Here is a 16,193-nt window from a genome sequence, read left to right on the forward strand (position 1 = left end):
ATTTGCCAAGATTTATGGCCACAACACCCTCCCCTGCTGCCCCTCACCAGCCTCTGCTGCTTCCCTGCAAAAGCAGTTTGGGTTACCTCGGGATTCTCCAGGGGAAAAGCACAATTAGCAGCTCAGGAGTTTCAATGACTGAGTCAGGGAGGGGGCTCATGGGGGGTTATTCTCAGGTTTTCTGATCACTTGTTGTTTGCTCTGAACTCTTTGGAAAGGCACCAGCTCCCTTCCCCCTCCCCAGACCTGACTGCTCTTATTATAGACTTCAAAAGGTCGGGGTGAAATCCTAGCTGGGCTGTGTTGAACTGACATACTGGTGGTGATGGTGTGGCCAGAGCATGGCCCTGGACCCCAGACTCCATATAATGACTCCCAGGAGCCCCCCCACCCCCCAAAGGCAGCACAGCCTGGCAGCAGGACAGGCTTACATGCATAGGTGAGGATTTGCAAAATCCGGCCTTAAAGGGGGACTAGTGGTTTAAGCTGCTTCTCTCAAGTGTATCCCAATTTTTGCCATAAATGGGCTCCTGCCCCAGCCAGCTGGAGCTTTGTGCTGCTTTCCACAAGAGCCAGCTCTGGGAATTTTACTGACAACATCTTGGACAGTTGAGGCCATATTTTCATGATTGCTCAGCACCAGCAGGCAGGGCTAGGGGAGCCCCATTTCCCAGAGCCCCAGGCTCAGGCAGAGCCATGGGATGGATGGGGAAGGTGCTGATCCAGTCCAGGGACTCTGTGAAGCAGTGCTGAAGAGGAGGATGTGCCTGTTGACTTCTGAACCTCCCTGGAATATCCCTGTGCAGACCCCAGGATCTGGAGAGAAGAGTCCAGTAAAATCCCAAGTACTTATTTTGATGCCTTCTGATGGGAATGTGTTTGACTTCTCCAAATATGCCAACTCAGGAGCTCATTCCATCATTAGAAACAGACCCAAACCCTGGATTGAAATTTCTCCATTAACAGAAAACAGAAGTGATACAGAGAGATGCAAAATGCTCAAAAGAATCACCAGAAATAATAACCCCTTTGGAGTCTTTTTGAGGAGTAAGAGGGGGAAAAGCCCAGCCCCAGGTCTTTGCAGGAAGATCTTGTGAGGAGCATGTGCCTGGACAGTGCCATCCCTGGATGGTCCATCCATCAGGTGTCCACTCCACCTTGCAGCAGGAGGACAGCCAGCCAAAGCCATGCCAAGGCTGCAGGACCTCTGCCAGCAGCTCTGGTGGGGTTCACCTGCTTTGGGTGTTATTTAACCCAGAGCATAGCCCAACAAGCTCAGACTCCATATGCCTCCTCCCCTCTGTGTTGGAGAGAAGTGCCACAGGGCCACAACGCTGCTGTTCCACCCCTGCAGCACAGGGCAGTGACTTCCCTCCCACTTTACAGATGGGCAAACTGAGGCAGGCCAAGACATCCCCCCAGTCAACCTTCAAACTATTTCAGGTCTTCACTGAAGTACCTTGGAGTGTCCAAGGTCCTCAGATCACACACAAAGGCAGTGGCAAAGCACACGAGCACCAGAACCAGTTACTGTCTCAATGACCCCAACCCTGATCTCATCAGCATTTTCAACATGCTCCTTCTCCCCCTTGCTCTTCCCCAGCAAAGATACGTCCCTTTGATCACCCATAAACCCACCTCATCCTCCATCTCCAATGTCTCCTTGCCCAGGAGACCCACACCACCCAACCAAGGCATGCTCTCTCTGCCTGTTCCAGGCTCAGCCCCTCTCCACCTGTTGTTTACAGTGAATTACCTGCGCTCTGGGGCCAAGACCACCTTTTGTTCCCTTTTTATACAGCACCTGGCCCCGTGAGCTCAGTATGGGAGGTGTCTGATTACACAGCTAATAAATAAACAAGGGCCTTGATCCTCTCCAGCGTGTGGCTGTCCAAGGCTGCAATTTCCAGAGAAACTGCTGCAGGCTGCACTTGAAGCTATTAGTAATTCAGATGTGTTTGGGAGATGAGATGTTCCCAGGACAAGGAGAAGGTGCTGCTAAACCAGACGTTCCTACAGGCAGGAGTGCACACAAACAGGGAGTGAAAAACCCAAACCGGCTCAGACTCAACGTTCAACAGCACAAGCCACGTTCTGGGCTGGGCACACCCTGAACACAGTCAAAGACCTGGTGTTCCTTGCAGAGGCAGCAAGGATGGCTGGAAAAAGGTGGGGAGATGATCACTTAAAGGCAACTACTGCTACAGCACCTCCCTTAGGCGAGGGGCTTTGACAAGGTCTTTCCTCCCGATGGCCACCTGGTCCTGCTCCACCTTCCACAAGTTGTACTCAGTGCCCTGACATCCCCCTGGCATCATCCACGCACTCCTGCCCGCCATGCCCACACTCCCACCCTCCTTCCCATGCTTACACAGCACTCACAGACTGTGCTGCTGAATTATGGTGACCTCAACCCCCTGGGACCTCCAGGCCATCCATTGCTGCAGGAGTGGCCGACTCCTCCATCCCCAGCTCTGATTTCACCCTGACTTGAGGCACAGAGGATGGGAGACGGCACAAGGAGGGATGCAGCTGCTCGCAGCTGCTGTAAACACATCCCCTCCCCACAAACCTCCTTTCCTCCATCCCAGACCTCTTCAGCAACTGAGATGTTCTCTGTTCCCTTTGACTCAGAAACATCAGTGCCTGCCTAGATTACAAAGAAGTAAGGAAAAAAAAAGAAAAAGAAATCCTTGGAGAAAAATCCCAAGGGGACATTAATTAGGAGCCAGAACTCCCCAGCTCTGGAAGCATCAGGGAGGAGCGATACTTAAACTCCCAACCTGCCGGAATAACTTTGAATCATCTTTCATCTTCCCCTGGATCGAGTGTGATCTAATGACATTAGCTTGGCTTCGCTCTAGTGAAATTGGCATCGGTGCTTCAGAGGCAGGGAGATTAAAACATACGAAATAAACGTTCCCGGGGTGACTGACAGTATAATGACATTCCAACAGGCAGCTCAATCAGCGCGAGACTAACAAAGGATCAGAGGGAACCAGCCAGATTCGCAGTATCACCCGCAAACACAGATATTTTCTTTTAATCCAGACATTTCTTTTACATGACTGGCTCAGCCCCTGTTCTTGGGAGTTTTCCCCGGGCTGTGCAGCCGTGCTGGGGTGGGGGATGGCAGTTGAACTCTATTAAAGCCCGTGCTCACCTGCTATTGAACTCTGTCAGCTCAATAGCCTTGTTCAGGGCTGCAGCAGCGATCTCGGCGCTGAAGTCAATGCGAGCATTGTGGGCTGCCCCCTCCCTCCTTTTGTCCCTGTACGGAGAGGGGACTCACAATCCCAAACCAGAGAGAGCTTCTTTCGGCACTCAAATCTCCCCTTGACATTCAACCCACACACGGGCACGCACGGAGGTGTCACACTCGCCAAATCAAACCCCTCAGATGGATTTTACAAAGTCAGCCTCTCGGCAGGACAGCTGCCCCTTACCCAGGGCTGGAAGAGCCGAGCCGTTATTCCACTGGATTTAATGGATAGTGCTTCCATGCACTGTGTGGCACCCCAGTAGGTGACACCACTTGCTGTCACCAAGCCTGTGCCTCACGAGCCGCTGCCCCACAGGTACCACCACCTGACCAGCTGCTCCAGGAGCATCACCCTCCTGCTGCAGCCACAGCTCAGCCAGTTTCTCCATCCTCACAGCAGCTGCTGCTGGAGCTGCTCTTTTGTTTCCAGGAGGAACCGTGGTCCCCCTCCTGCCGAAAACCCTACAGTCACCCTTGCCATGGTCCTGGTGTGGCATCCTTGACACAGCCCACCTCCACGCTCCGGTGACAACAGCATCAGCTGCAAAGGCTGGCTGGACCTTCCAAGCCACAAGCTTGAGTTGCTGTCACAGCCACCAGGTTTTTGTTCCTGGGACAGGGCTCTCTCTCCCCACTGCTTCCTGCGGGCGCTGAAAGCAAACCCGAGTGTTTATACCTTGTAACGATGCTGTTTAGTCTGACCGCTGGGAAACAGCAGTGCACGTGAAACCTAAGCCTCTGATGCCAGAGATAAGGAATCGGGACCCCTGGCAAACATCTGGCCATTTCCCCGGCTCTGAACCCTCACCAAAGATCACAGCAGACTCGTGGAGAGACACGGGGAGTTTTTTAAGTGAGTATTTCTAACAGGCTGGTAACTGGTGAGCAGCGGGCTGACACTGCAGCTCTGCCACCACACCGGGACCCCGTGTGTTAGTAAAGATTACTCATACAAGCAAAGCCAGCAAGATTAGGTCTCAAAGGAATAATCCCATACAAAGAATTCACTGTACCTCAGCCTCCACAGGGCTAATAAAAAAGAAGAAAAAACAAAAAAACAAAAAAAAGATGAAACTCAGTACATCAAATACCAGAGCAAACAAACTGCAGCTCATGTGCCAACTGCTAAAACATAATGATTACACAAAGAGCGCTCGGGACAGCACCTCCAGTGAGTAAGAGCTGCAAGAGCAAGACCAAACCTCTGGAAAATTAAATCCCTTACACCAAGGGCTGTACTATGCCCTAAATGCCTGTGGCTCCTCCTCTGTCTAGGTCTGCACTCCTCGCTCAGGGACTGCTTCCAGAAGCGGGTCTATCCCACTGCCATCTGCTCCTCAAGGCTTCGAGAGCATCTTTGATAAATGAGCTTTTCTGCATATCCACCATAAATTGCAGTAGATGCCACCCCACAGCCATGTGTTTATTTTTCAAAGTCAAGACTTGATTAGAGTTCTTGAGGTTTCTCAGATTCGTTTTTAACGTTTCCTTTCTGCTACAGGGTCAGCATGTGGAAATCGGATAAGCACAGACTAAAAATATAATTCTGTAGACAGCTTCAGCCCACACGAAAGGAAATCTTTCTTCTCTGAGAACCCACACTCTGCTGCCTGCAGAATCCCATCGTGTTCCTGACACTGGCGGATACACAGGGAAGCTCATCCCTTCCACGTGTTAAGACTTTATATAAACACTCGGACTGTCAGTACTATCCTACTCCACATTTCAATACCGTCACCACAAGCCGAGCCAAAATCATCATCTCCTCTCTTATAATAGCTGGGCTTAACACTAAAGTAAAACAAGCTCCAGGGGTACTCGAAGCCCTCTCCTTTTCGCTTGTTCATTCAAGAAAGCCACAAAACACAGGCACACTCCGAGAAAGAGCAGTGTCGCCCCCACCCCAACCAATCCCTTCCATAGGAATCTGCCAGGAGACGCCGCTCTGTTAACTTTAAAACACACAAGGAAAACATCTAAACAACATCAGTGAGAACCTTCTTGGCTTTAACATTTACTGGCTCGTTCCAAAAGGGGCGCCTTTTATTTTGTTTAAGGCAACACAAATTCATTGAAAGCCGAACCCCGTCTACCTTTCTGCTCGTTTCTCGGGCAAGGTGAGCGCGTGGGGTCACGCTCCTGGAACTGGCATTTTTGGTTACTTATTATCGGGACGCTGAAATATTTACATGGGAAACAGGGTTTTTTCTCCACACTGACTATAGGAAAGCGGCTTCCAACGGCTGCATCGCTGGGCTGGGGGTTGTGGGAGGTGACGATGCGATGGTTTGCAAAGGGAGGCAGCCGGGGCTGCGGGGCGGCTCGGCTGGGAGTCAGGGTGAGCCACAGGTTTTGTAAAGCCCCCCTGCCCCGAGCAAAGTAGGGGAGCGGCAAGATGTTGTGGGGCCCGTGCTCTTCGCGTGGGGAGGAGGTTACCTCTGCCTCAGCATCCCTGTGCATCCCCAGGGCGATGGGGCACCCACTGCTCTTCCCATTGTGTGCGGGGTCCACCCCCGGGCTGCAGCGGGACACCCCCGGAGGGACCCTGCATGGGGCAGGAGGCCTGGGGGTGCGCTGGGCAGGGAGAGGAGAGCCGGGGAATTCAGGGATGGGGAGGCGGAGAGCCGGGAGGGGGATGCGGGGACGGGAGAACGGGTGGAGCGAGGGGCTGGTGGGGAGAGAAGAGGGCCCGAGGAATTGGGAAACGAGCACGGGAGCTGAGGGAGGGGGGCGAGGCGGGGAGGATCGGTGGATGAGAAAAGGATCGGCGGGGGTTTTGCGGAGCGGGGACAGGGCTGCGGGTCCGGGAGCCGGGGGTGGGCGGCGGGTCCGGGCGGCCAGCGGGGGGCACTGCCGGCTCGGCCACGGCCCCATCGCCATCCCCGTCCCCATCCCCGTCCCCCGTCCCCATCCCGTCCCGTACCTGTACCAGGCGAGTCCCCGCTCGTAGTTGCGGTCGAAGAAGTGGGGCTCTGCGCCCACGGCGCGCACGTCGGGGTGCACCCTCAGGAACTCCAGCAGCGCCCGCGTCCCCCCCTTCTTGACGCCGATGATGATGGCCTGCGGCAGCCGCTTGCTGCCCTCGCCCAGCAGCAGGGTCAGGGTGCCGGCCGTGCCTCCCCCGCCGCCCGAGCCGCCGGCCCGGCTCCCGCCGCCCCCGCCCGGCACCTCCGCGCCCGGCGCCGCCTCCTGCCTTCGCCGCCGCTGCTTCAGCCGCTGCAGGAGCCGCTTGCGCCGCGCCGCCGCCGCCTGCCAGGGGGGCAGCTCGGCCGAGCCCCCCAGCAACCCTCCGCCGCCGCCCTCCTCCTCCTCCGAGGCGGCGCCCGCGGCGATGATGGGCCCGGGCAGCGTCTGGCAGCGGTCGGCCAGGCAGTAGAAGACGTAGAGGGACATGAGCAGGGAGCAGAGCATCACCAGGAACTTCTTGAAGATGCTGCGGGGCAGCGGCTCGGCGGCGGGGGGGGCCGCCGCGCTCACGGCCATGCTACCCCGAGGCGGCGGCCGGGCCGGGCCCTGGCCATGCTCCGCGGCCGCCCCCCGGCGCGGCCCCTCCGCGCTGCGCTCCGCGGGGCCGGGGGCTGCGCGCTGCCGCATCCCCGGCGCGGGGGACCCGCCGCGGCCGCGCTTCAGGGGGGCATCCCCCCGCGGGGGGGTTGGAGGGAGGAAGGAGGGGTGCAGGGGCGGGTTTGAGGGGAGAGCGGAGCCTCTGCCGCTCCGGGGGCTGGAGGGGGATGCGGGACCGGGGCTCGGCGCGGGGCTCCCACGTGCGGCGCCCGCCGCGGAAAAACTTCGGCGGAGACATCGCCGGGCGCGGGGCGGAGCGGGGAGGGCGGCGGGGCCAATGGCGCGGCGGGGGCGGGGGGCAGAGCCGCCCCCGGACCGGCCCCGGCAGCGCTGGGGGGGCGGACCCCGCGGGGAAGGCGCTGCCCAGCCCTTTCGGGGGGAGCGCGGGTGTCCGGGAGGTTGTCCCAAGGGGTGCGAGGATGCTCTGGAAGCTCTCCCGGGAGATGCAGGGGCGGCCGAGAGGCTGTCCCGGGGGGTAGAAGGATGAGGGAATGTCCCTGAGCCTGTCCCGAGGGGTGCGGGGGTGCTCTGGAGGATGTCCCGGGAGGAGAAGGATGCGGGAATGTCCCTGAGGGTGTCCGGGGGTGCGGGGGTGCCCTAGAGGCTGTCGCGGAGGGTAGAGGGATGCGGGAGCTCCTCGGGAGGCTGTCCCAGGGGGTGCAGGGATGTCCCGTAGGGCACACAGAAGAGATCTGGGTTAGCTTTTCCCTCGGTGCTATCCGCTTTCCAGCCCCAGCGGGAGCTCCCGCTGCCCGCGGGCAGGCTCTTTTGGCAGCCGAACTCCACAGGACTTTTCCGTCCAGCGAGTGCTGTGTGACGAGACCCCGGTGTCCCTCTGGTCGTGCTTTGTCCACCTGTCTGTGGATTTGATTTTTGAACTCCCCCCCACAATCCCACCGGACCTGAGAACAAATTCCTGATTTGCCCAATGATCACATCCACCCTCCCAGACACAAACACCTTTACAAGGAGGAACAGTCCCGGTTAAACCCAGTGAAACCACCGAGAAGGGGGTAAGAACACAGTTGTGATATCACAGCCAACAGCTACGCCGAGCTCTGTGCTGAACACAGCACAGAAAGACCTGAAATCAGCCTTTTCCCTGCTCTCTTGCACGAGCTGCCCCCAGGCTGGCTGCAGAGTCTGGCCCGCAGTTGGTAAGAAATATCTACAAACACAACACGATGTTGCTCTCGGAATTTGCTCTTCTCCTTTGAGAGTACATAAAATGTGGAAATAGCTCTCAGCTTCATGCCTCGGCTGCCTGATTCTAAGGGCTTCATTATTTCATTGCCTGTGGGAATGCCCTTTTAATTTGAAATGTTTGTCATAGATTATAGAATTTTTAAACAAACTTGCACATGAAACACTTGACTTAGATCTTTTTTTTTTTCCCTGCTGTTTGGTGTGGACCTAACTGAGGAATTAAACTTCAACTGCTTGGAAATAAAGCTGGTGTATCCACAAATTATTCAATGAAAAGGAGAGGAAAAATTGCAATGAATTATAATCAGCCATCTGCAGAGCTGGATGCCTAATAAAAATGTGTTTCCAAATAGTAAACAGGCCAAAATTAATAACAAATGTTATTTGCAATGAATTATTCTATCAGATCTTCTCCCTACTTTGTGGAATTTTCCTCTCTAAGAAAAGAACCTTATCCTGAATATATGAATTTCCAAACCCATACCCACTCCAGCTGCAATGCAGCCAGATCACTTTATCTAAAATTAGTGAGTGTGATTCCAGCTCTGTTGTGTTTGGTGACTTCAAGATACTGTAGCATTTCAGGTATTTCAATGCTCCAACATGTAAGTAGATGCCTGGTGTGTTTTACAAAAGGCTATAAGCAGGTTAGGCCCCCAACACCTCTAGGCAACTACTTACATCATTAGGAACCTAAATGCCTTTATAAATCTGTGCTCTGATCCAGCTCATTGAAGTCAATGAAAAGACTTTGCTGACATCAATGGGCTTTGGAGTGGGTCCTGCAGAAGGAGCACGATCAATGCAAAGTGGTTTGACTTCTTTATGCTGGTTATTATGATACTTTCTTTTTTTCCTAGACACTTAGAACAATGCTACATTTTCTGTTTGAATAAATGGTCCTTCCAAACAGAGAAAAAATGGGAAAAGAGAAGTGAAATCGGTGTGAAAGAGTGTAGAGTGTGTATCTGCTGGGCTTGTATCACAGGACTCCTGTTTGCAGCTTTTTTCCTGGAAACATCGGTGAGAATCTCAGCTTTCCTTTAAAAAGTCACTAGTTGCCTAGGGAAAATGTGACCAGAGCCTATTTAAAAAGTTTCGGTGTCTAGAAAGCAATAAGCTAAATATATCTGTATTTAAAACAGCCCCACGATATTTAAGGCAAACTTGTGATTTTTTTTCAGACCCTGACTCATCGTTTCTGCCTTCTGGGGCTGAAAAGGGACCAGAGGCTCCACAGCCAACAACAGCTCTCAGAGAAGAAAGGTGTCTTACACCTTAGAAAGGGCAATGCAGGGGAATAGTGCATAATTTCACCCCTCTGTACCTCACATTGCTGTGGGCTCTGTTAGTACAGCTGCAAATCTGAGATTCTTTCTTAGCAGATGGGTTTGGGCCTTATTTTTGGAAGAGTTTCTCCCGCTTTGAAGACCATTTGATGAACAATGTACTATAAAGCCAGAAAAATTATGTGGCTGACGTCACGGCATCCAGGGCTGAGAACTTACACTTCTTATCTGTTTCAGCCCTGTTGCAAAAATAACCCTTCTCAGGGATAACTTAGAGGGTATTTTTAATGTCTTAGAGCTTGGAGCAAAAGGTGCTTTTCATTTTACTCATCCTCTTGCTCAACTGACTTGCCGTTTTTAGCGCAGCCTCTTTTTTTTTTTCTCCCTTAAATTTGTGCCACGTTGATCGATCTGCCCGTCGCAAAGCCTTTCCCTGCATCCATCACAGACCCGAAGCCTGGCAGCAGCGGGGTGCCCCGGGGTGCTGGCATCCCTGGGGCAGCTCTGCTCACCGTGGTGGGCACGTGGGTGTGTGGTCACTGTCCCCGGTGGGCTGGTGGGGCAGAGGGGAGCGGGGCCACCCCGGCGTGCGGGGCCGTGCGCCGTGCCCGTGACTCACAGCTCCCTGGCACCAACCCTGCTGCTGGCACGGGCTCAGCCCCGGGATGGTCCTGGCAGGCTCTCCTCCGTGCTCCTGTTTGCACTCGCTCCTTACCTTGCTCGTTGTTCCCTTCTCCTTTTACCTATTTACTGTTTTATTGTTGCTCCCCTCCTGCCTCCCCCCACAAATGCTCTGCTGCACCAGTCGTTTCTGAGAGCAAGCAGGGCTCTTCTCCCAGCACTGCTGGTGCCAAAATCCCCCTCCACCAGCAGCAGCAGCAACGCTTCCTACTCCAAAAGGGCTAGTTTGGGATGCCCTTCCCGGGGACACTGAATAAACAAACCTACTCACCAGGAGAGAGCCCTTTGGCAAGCCAGTCAGCGAAGGCTTAAACTGAGCAACCGAATCCTCTGTCACTCTGGCAAACAAGGAGCTGAAGGCTTTGCTTCCACCATCTATTTCCAGGTGCTCCCACACAATCAGGACGGGGGAAAGCTCCCAGCTCGGATGCCCCGTGCACTCACAGCCCGCGCCGGCCCCGCTGGCACGGCTGTATTTTTTCCCCTTTCCCAGTGACCCGTAGCACAGATGGGATCAGGGGTTAAACTGGGAGTATGGTGGAAAAGGGACGGGGGAGCCCGAGGCTAGCACAGCTTAACAAGTGATTATAAGGTCTGAAGGCAAAGGGAACCGCTGCCTGTCAGGAAGCTGCTGCCGAAGAAAACATCCCATTGTAGTGGGGAGATGGAGTATGGGACGGAGGGGAGAGAAACAGATTGATAACCGAGGGGCAATGTGACCCCGCATGGGCTCCTACAACAAAAGCCCCTTCATCTAAAATGAATAGGAACAATGGCTAATGGGGACAGGCCAGCAGTGGCCCAAGATCTGAGAGCCCGAGCAGAGGGAGGAGGCGATGGCGGGTCCTGTTCTACCCAAATCCTCTATTGAGCTCAGTAATCTTCTGGGCTTTCCCCCCCTCTTGAAATCACACAGAAAGTTCAAGGACTTTTTGCCTTCAGATTGTAGGGACATGCATTGTCCTGGAGAGATGGAGAGGTGTGCAGGGATGGGGTCAGCTGCTGGGAATTGTCCTGGAGCAGGGCTGGGGTGCCCGGCAGGAGCTGCTGCTGTGTCCTGAGCAGCTCTGGGATGTCCCCAGCAGTGGTGGCAGCAGCACTGTGGCTGCTGGCCTTGTCCCTGTGCTTGCTGGCTCCTGGGTGGGTTCCAGATCTACTGAGCTTTTTGGGGCAGAGTGTGGATGCACAGATTCTGACACAGAGAGGTCCCAGCTGAATGCTCCTAAATAATTATAAAAGGAATTGTAGTCTTTCTCTTGTGGGGTCAGCAGGGCCTCCTTAGGTGCAGCACATGCTGAGGTAGTGCAGGGCAGTGGTGGAGCCACGAGGGCACTGGGAATGGGACTTGCATCCCCATGGAGCAGTGGCTGAGCAGGCAGGGATGGCTGCTGGAGGCATGTTGGAGAGCTGAACAGTGTCTCCAGTGCTGGGGGTTTTGTTGAAAAAGTATCTTTAAATATTGAGCCAGAGACACTAAAAATGTAGATATTGGATGTTGCTTTTATTTTTAATAATTCTGGAGGTTTTTTTAAGAGCAAGAGTATCCACAGGAAATATCATATCACCCATGGGGGTGGGGGGGGGGAAGATAAGGAAAAGAAGTTTTAAGGGAGTATTTTCACCCTGCACTCACATAACCTGACAAAATTACCTGGCCTGTTGCAGAATTTGCAACACCTGTGCCCAAAAAGCATCAGACCTGGGAGCAGAAAGCAGATGAAATCTGAGTCCTGCTTTGGCTGAGTCAGGAGGCCGCGTCACTCTGTGCCTCTGTACCTGATGCCTGGCCATGGCACTGTGTCCACCTTGTACCTGATACCTCCTGCCCAGCAGGGATGGAGAACAGGCCAGCTTGATTAGGGAGCTGGCACAACACATGAGGACATCTGGGAGGCCTCGGATGGGGAGCATGAATTAATAAGAACCGGTAAGAAGAGGAGGCTGAATGGGATTCAGAGCCCCGATGGGAGCTCGGTGCTGCCAGCCACGGAGCCCAACTGCTGCAGGCAGGGTCCTGATTTCTGGACCTGCCCTTCCCAAGGCAGCCACCCTGCTCAGGGTGATGCCTCTGCCGTACAGGAGGGCAGAGCATGGGGGCAGCTCATTGATGGCTCAGCCTCCTGTGCTTCCCAGCACCAGGGTGAGCTATGGACCCCCAGGGCCAGCAGGATCACACCCCTGCCTTCTTTACTGAAGCCACAGCTGAGGGTCTGAGTGGTACATTGAGGGGGCTGGGGAAACAAGGAGGTGTCTAGGTGCTGCACTGAGAGGTCTGGGTGCTTCATTGAGAAGTCTAGGAGCTACATCGAGGGATTTGGGTGCTCATTGAGGGGTCTGGGTACTGAGCCCAGCTCTCACCCTGGCTTTTATCAGATGGGGGAAGGCACCATGCCATTCTGTGGACACCCACCCCTCCCCAGGCAGCAGGGGGCTGTGGGAAGCGATGGGTTGCCAACTGGAGGGCCAGGACAGGCAGCAGGGGTGGGGATGCTCAGCACAAATCCGCACACAGGGGAGCTGCACATCGGAAACAACCTGTTACGCTCCAGTGCCTATGCATGAGCTGCTCTCATCCATGGAAAAACACTCGGAGTAGCCGAGCACTGGGCACATCCTGAGGTGTCTGTGCCTGCAGTGCTGGCCACCCCAAGCAGTGGGATGTTGCTGGGCTGGCAGCCCGGGATGATGAACACCTCCCCAGGATTCCCAACAGCCCTCAGCCACTGCAGGCAAATATTTACAAGAGCTCTCCAAGGGAAACCCATAAACTGCTCCCTGGTATAGCTTCCTGAGGATCACTCCAGACAGCTATATTAGCTGGAACATGAAGTAGTTACACTCCTGCTGCTCTTCCAGTGCTTTTGAAACAGATACTTGTCTCTTTTATTACCTTTGTTTGTGTCTCGTTTTATTTGTGCTCTGCGTGCTTCCTTGTGCTGGGTTTGATATGGTTGTGAGTGGCTATGGGTTGGAACAACAATAAATACTTTCCAGGCCTTTTGTGCTTTTTAATATCATCCTCTATTAAAAAAAAAAAAAAGGAAAAAAAAAAGAAAAAAAAAAAAAAAAGAAAAAAATTCCAAGCCAGGCAATGAAAACAATACAGGGAAAATTAAATCCTAAATCTGCATTTATGGTTCTACATTAAGCACACAGGGAAAGCTGGCTACTGTTGATAAAACTTTTTGTTTCTGTTAAAAATGTGGTTTTGGGTAAACTGGTGTGTTTTATGGGAAAGGGTTGGCTTTGGTGAAGATATATATTTGGAAAGGTTTTCCCTGTCCAGGATGGACATGTCACTTGGAGAAAATGTTCCCAGTGACTGGACTGGGGACAAGGTACACCCTGTGGGAGCTGCCCACACTCACCTCCAGGTTCCCTTTGTCCCTGCATAAAATGCCTTTTCTCTTTGGAAGGCTCAACCAAGCAGCTCTGAAGCTAAGGGAAGTTTTTTAATTGACTTTATTGGATATCAGGCAATGCTTGGAGAGCACTGAGGGCTGAATCAGTCTCCCAAAAGGCTGGGAAAAAAAGAGCCAGGGATCCACCAGTGAAGGGCTGGGTGTAAAGCCTGTGAGCTCCTCCCTTCACAGCAGGTTTTAAGGAATAATTTGTCCTCTGCACAGAAATGGTACATGCGTGGGTTGAATGTGGAGGCACTGATTTGATTCTCACGCCTTGCTCTTTCCATGTGATCCCTTTGGAATATCTCCCTGCCCCCAGGAGGGCTGAAACCACAGCTGGAAACAAGTGGCCCAGCAAGAGGACCTGACCCAGAGCCCTGGGGTGTTTGAAACACCCAGAAAACACCGTAACCATAGGCAGGGAGGGGCAGTGCTGCACCCCCAGCACATCACAGCCCTGGGTGCCCCCTCCTCTGCAGACCCTGCCCTGCTGCTCCCACTGCTCCGTCCCAGCTGAGAGGAGCTGGTGACAGCTCCTCTTCTTGGCTTTGCTGGGCTGAAGAGAGCGCTTTAAAAGGAAGCAGAGCAGTAACATAGCGTTAGTTCCTGCTGGAAGGGGGGATGAGATGCACATTCCTGCCTTGTATGGGAAATTTGGCCTCCTTGCATCACCCCGGGAGTTTGGGCTGAATATTGTGCTCTTAGCACCCCATCCTCAGGCAGCCCGTGCTCCTGCCAGGCTGTGCTAAGCCCCACTGCTAAAACCCACCGGGATGGTTGGGCTTCAGCAGAGGGTGAAGTCACGCCTGGAGAACTCGCTGAGGCTTCGAGGCCGGGCTGGGGGGTGCTGAGCAGAGGCAAGAGCCGCCTTAAAGCCACCCAAAAAAAAAAAAACCCTGGGAGGGGAAAACTGCCCTGCTGTGTGTTTGGCAGGGTGTGCACACCCACCTGTCAGTGTGTGCAGGGGGATTCACACCTGCACACACCTGCCTATGGGTAAGCCCATCGCCCCACGGGGATGAGGTCTGGATAAGAACAGAGCAAGGTGTGACTCGTGGCCCTGAGATCCAGTCCTGGTGAGCACTGGAGGGGCTTGGAGGCAGTCCCAGGACTGAGCTTTTGTCAAGTTGGGAGCAGAGCATCCCAGTGTCATTTTGGGCCTAATTTGCATGTAGAGCACAGCGCTGAGTGTGTAATTACTGAGCTGCACAGGCAGTCGTCAGCCCGGCTGTTTCCAAACATGATCTTTAGTGCTTCACGGAACACAAGCAGACACTTTTCCTCAACACAGCTGCCTGGGAGGCTTGGCTAAGGGAAGCAGAGGGGCTGGGGGGAGGTTGGACAGGTCCACCTGACCAGCCTCAGCTGGACATGCCCTGGGAGATGTGGTCAGCTCCTCCAGGCAGGGGAGAGGCATGAGACAAGGACAGGCTAGTCTGGATGTGTTACGCAGTGATGGCTTTTCTTGGCCTCCACATCTGCCATGGACTAACCAGATCTGCCATTTTCTGCCTCTCCCCAGTCATCAGGCTCCCTCTTCCCACTGTCTCTACTCCCTTCCTGGCCTCCATATTCACCCAGGAGCCCTTCTGTCCCTGCTGGGATGTGTCAGAGGCACCTGCAGCACCAAGCTGGGAGGGCTCAGGCAGGAAAAGCTCATTCCTGAGGTTCCCCTTCATGGTGTGAGCTCGTGTCCCAGCTCAGAGCTATCCACACAGACACAGAAGGGAAAAGTGAAGCTCAGGGTCCAGAGTGTGTGTGTGCAAAGGGATGCTCCTGCCTGTCTGTAACCATTTGTGCTGCACACACAGGAGTGCAGGGGGAGGTGTGTGCAGGGCTGTGCATGTTTGCACTTTGTGCATCTGCATTTCATGTGTGTCTTCAGGGGTTTCTCTGCATAGATGTTCACAGAAAAAGGGTCTCATGCCCTTTTAAGACACATCTATGTCTGGGTGGGCTTCCCGTGCAAACAGCCAGCAGAGTTCTGCAATTCCAGAGCCATGATGAGCAACAGCAGAGTCAACAGAGCATCACCCCACATCTGTGTCACCATGGGGGTTCTTCTCCCACCAGCCTGGTTCCCCATCCCGGGTGCTGAACGGGGCAGTGGGGAGCAGGTGATGGGCACCCGTGCTCCACCAGGGTCAGACAGAGCAAGGGCTGTGCTTTCCACTCGCCTGGTTCTTTGCACCAGTGGATTTTTTTCTTCCTTTCCATCTGTTAATATCAACAAAACCTACCAGGGCACCTCATCACCGGGGCTCCCCCAGAGCAGGCACCACATACTTGGAGCATGCAGTCAGCTTTTCCAGCCAGTCCTCACGGCCCGCGTAAACCGCCTAAGTACCGTCAGAAACCACTTTATAAACTGAGGACGGGAAGGGGGTGATTGATGTCTCCACGCTGGACATGACACAGCTTCTACACTTCCCTGTATTTATAATATTTGTGTATTGCCCCTACCTCAAAGCCTGACAGGGCCGGTCCCATTCACTTAGAGATACGAATTTGGCACAGCCTGACATAAACTCCATCGCTTCGGGCCACCAAGGGAGAGCTATTGTTATAAACTTTCTCCCCCCCACACCCTGCTTGGCCCCTCTTTTCCCCCCATTCCAGTCACACTATTTCTTTACAAGCCAACAAGAACAGAACCAAATGTTTCACATCTGTTCTCGCCCGTCCGGCCATTTGCATGAGAATCGCGGTCAGTGTTTCAATGAGCACAGCTCGCTGGCCAGCAATGGGGACAGGGACAGCCACCACCAGCCCCTCGTGCTCCTGCCA

At 54.1% G+C, this 16,193-nt stretch overlaps 1 protein-coding gene across 1 annotated transcript in view; it reads right to left on the reverse strand.

Moving 5' to 3' along the window:
* LOC126642106 (heparan sulfate glucosamine 3-O-sulfotransferase 3A1-like) overlaps positions 1 to 6,745 on the reverse strand; it is a 33,023-nt gene extending 26,278 nt beyond the window's left edge. Inside the window, exon 1 of the mRNA XM_050319449.1 lies at positions 6,186 to 6,745. Coding sequence (XP_050175406.1) covers positions 6,186 to 6,745 — 560 coding nt within the window. The remainder of the gene's footprint in view (positions 1 to 6,185) is intronic.
* Positions 6,746 to 16,193: the final 9,448 nt, after the last annotated feature.

This window comes from Myiozetetes cayanensis, unplaced genomic scaffold (assembly GCF_022539395.1).
Source record: "Myiozetetes cayanensis isolate MyiCay16 unplaced genomic scaffold, myiCay2020 scf22, whole genome shotgun sequence".
Lineage (NCBI taxonomy): Eukaryota > Metazoa > Chordata > Aves > Passeriformes > Tyrannidae > Myiozetetes > Myiozetetes cayanensis.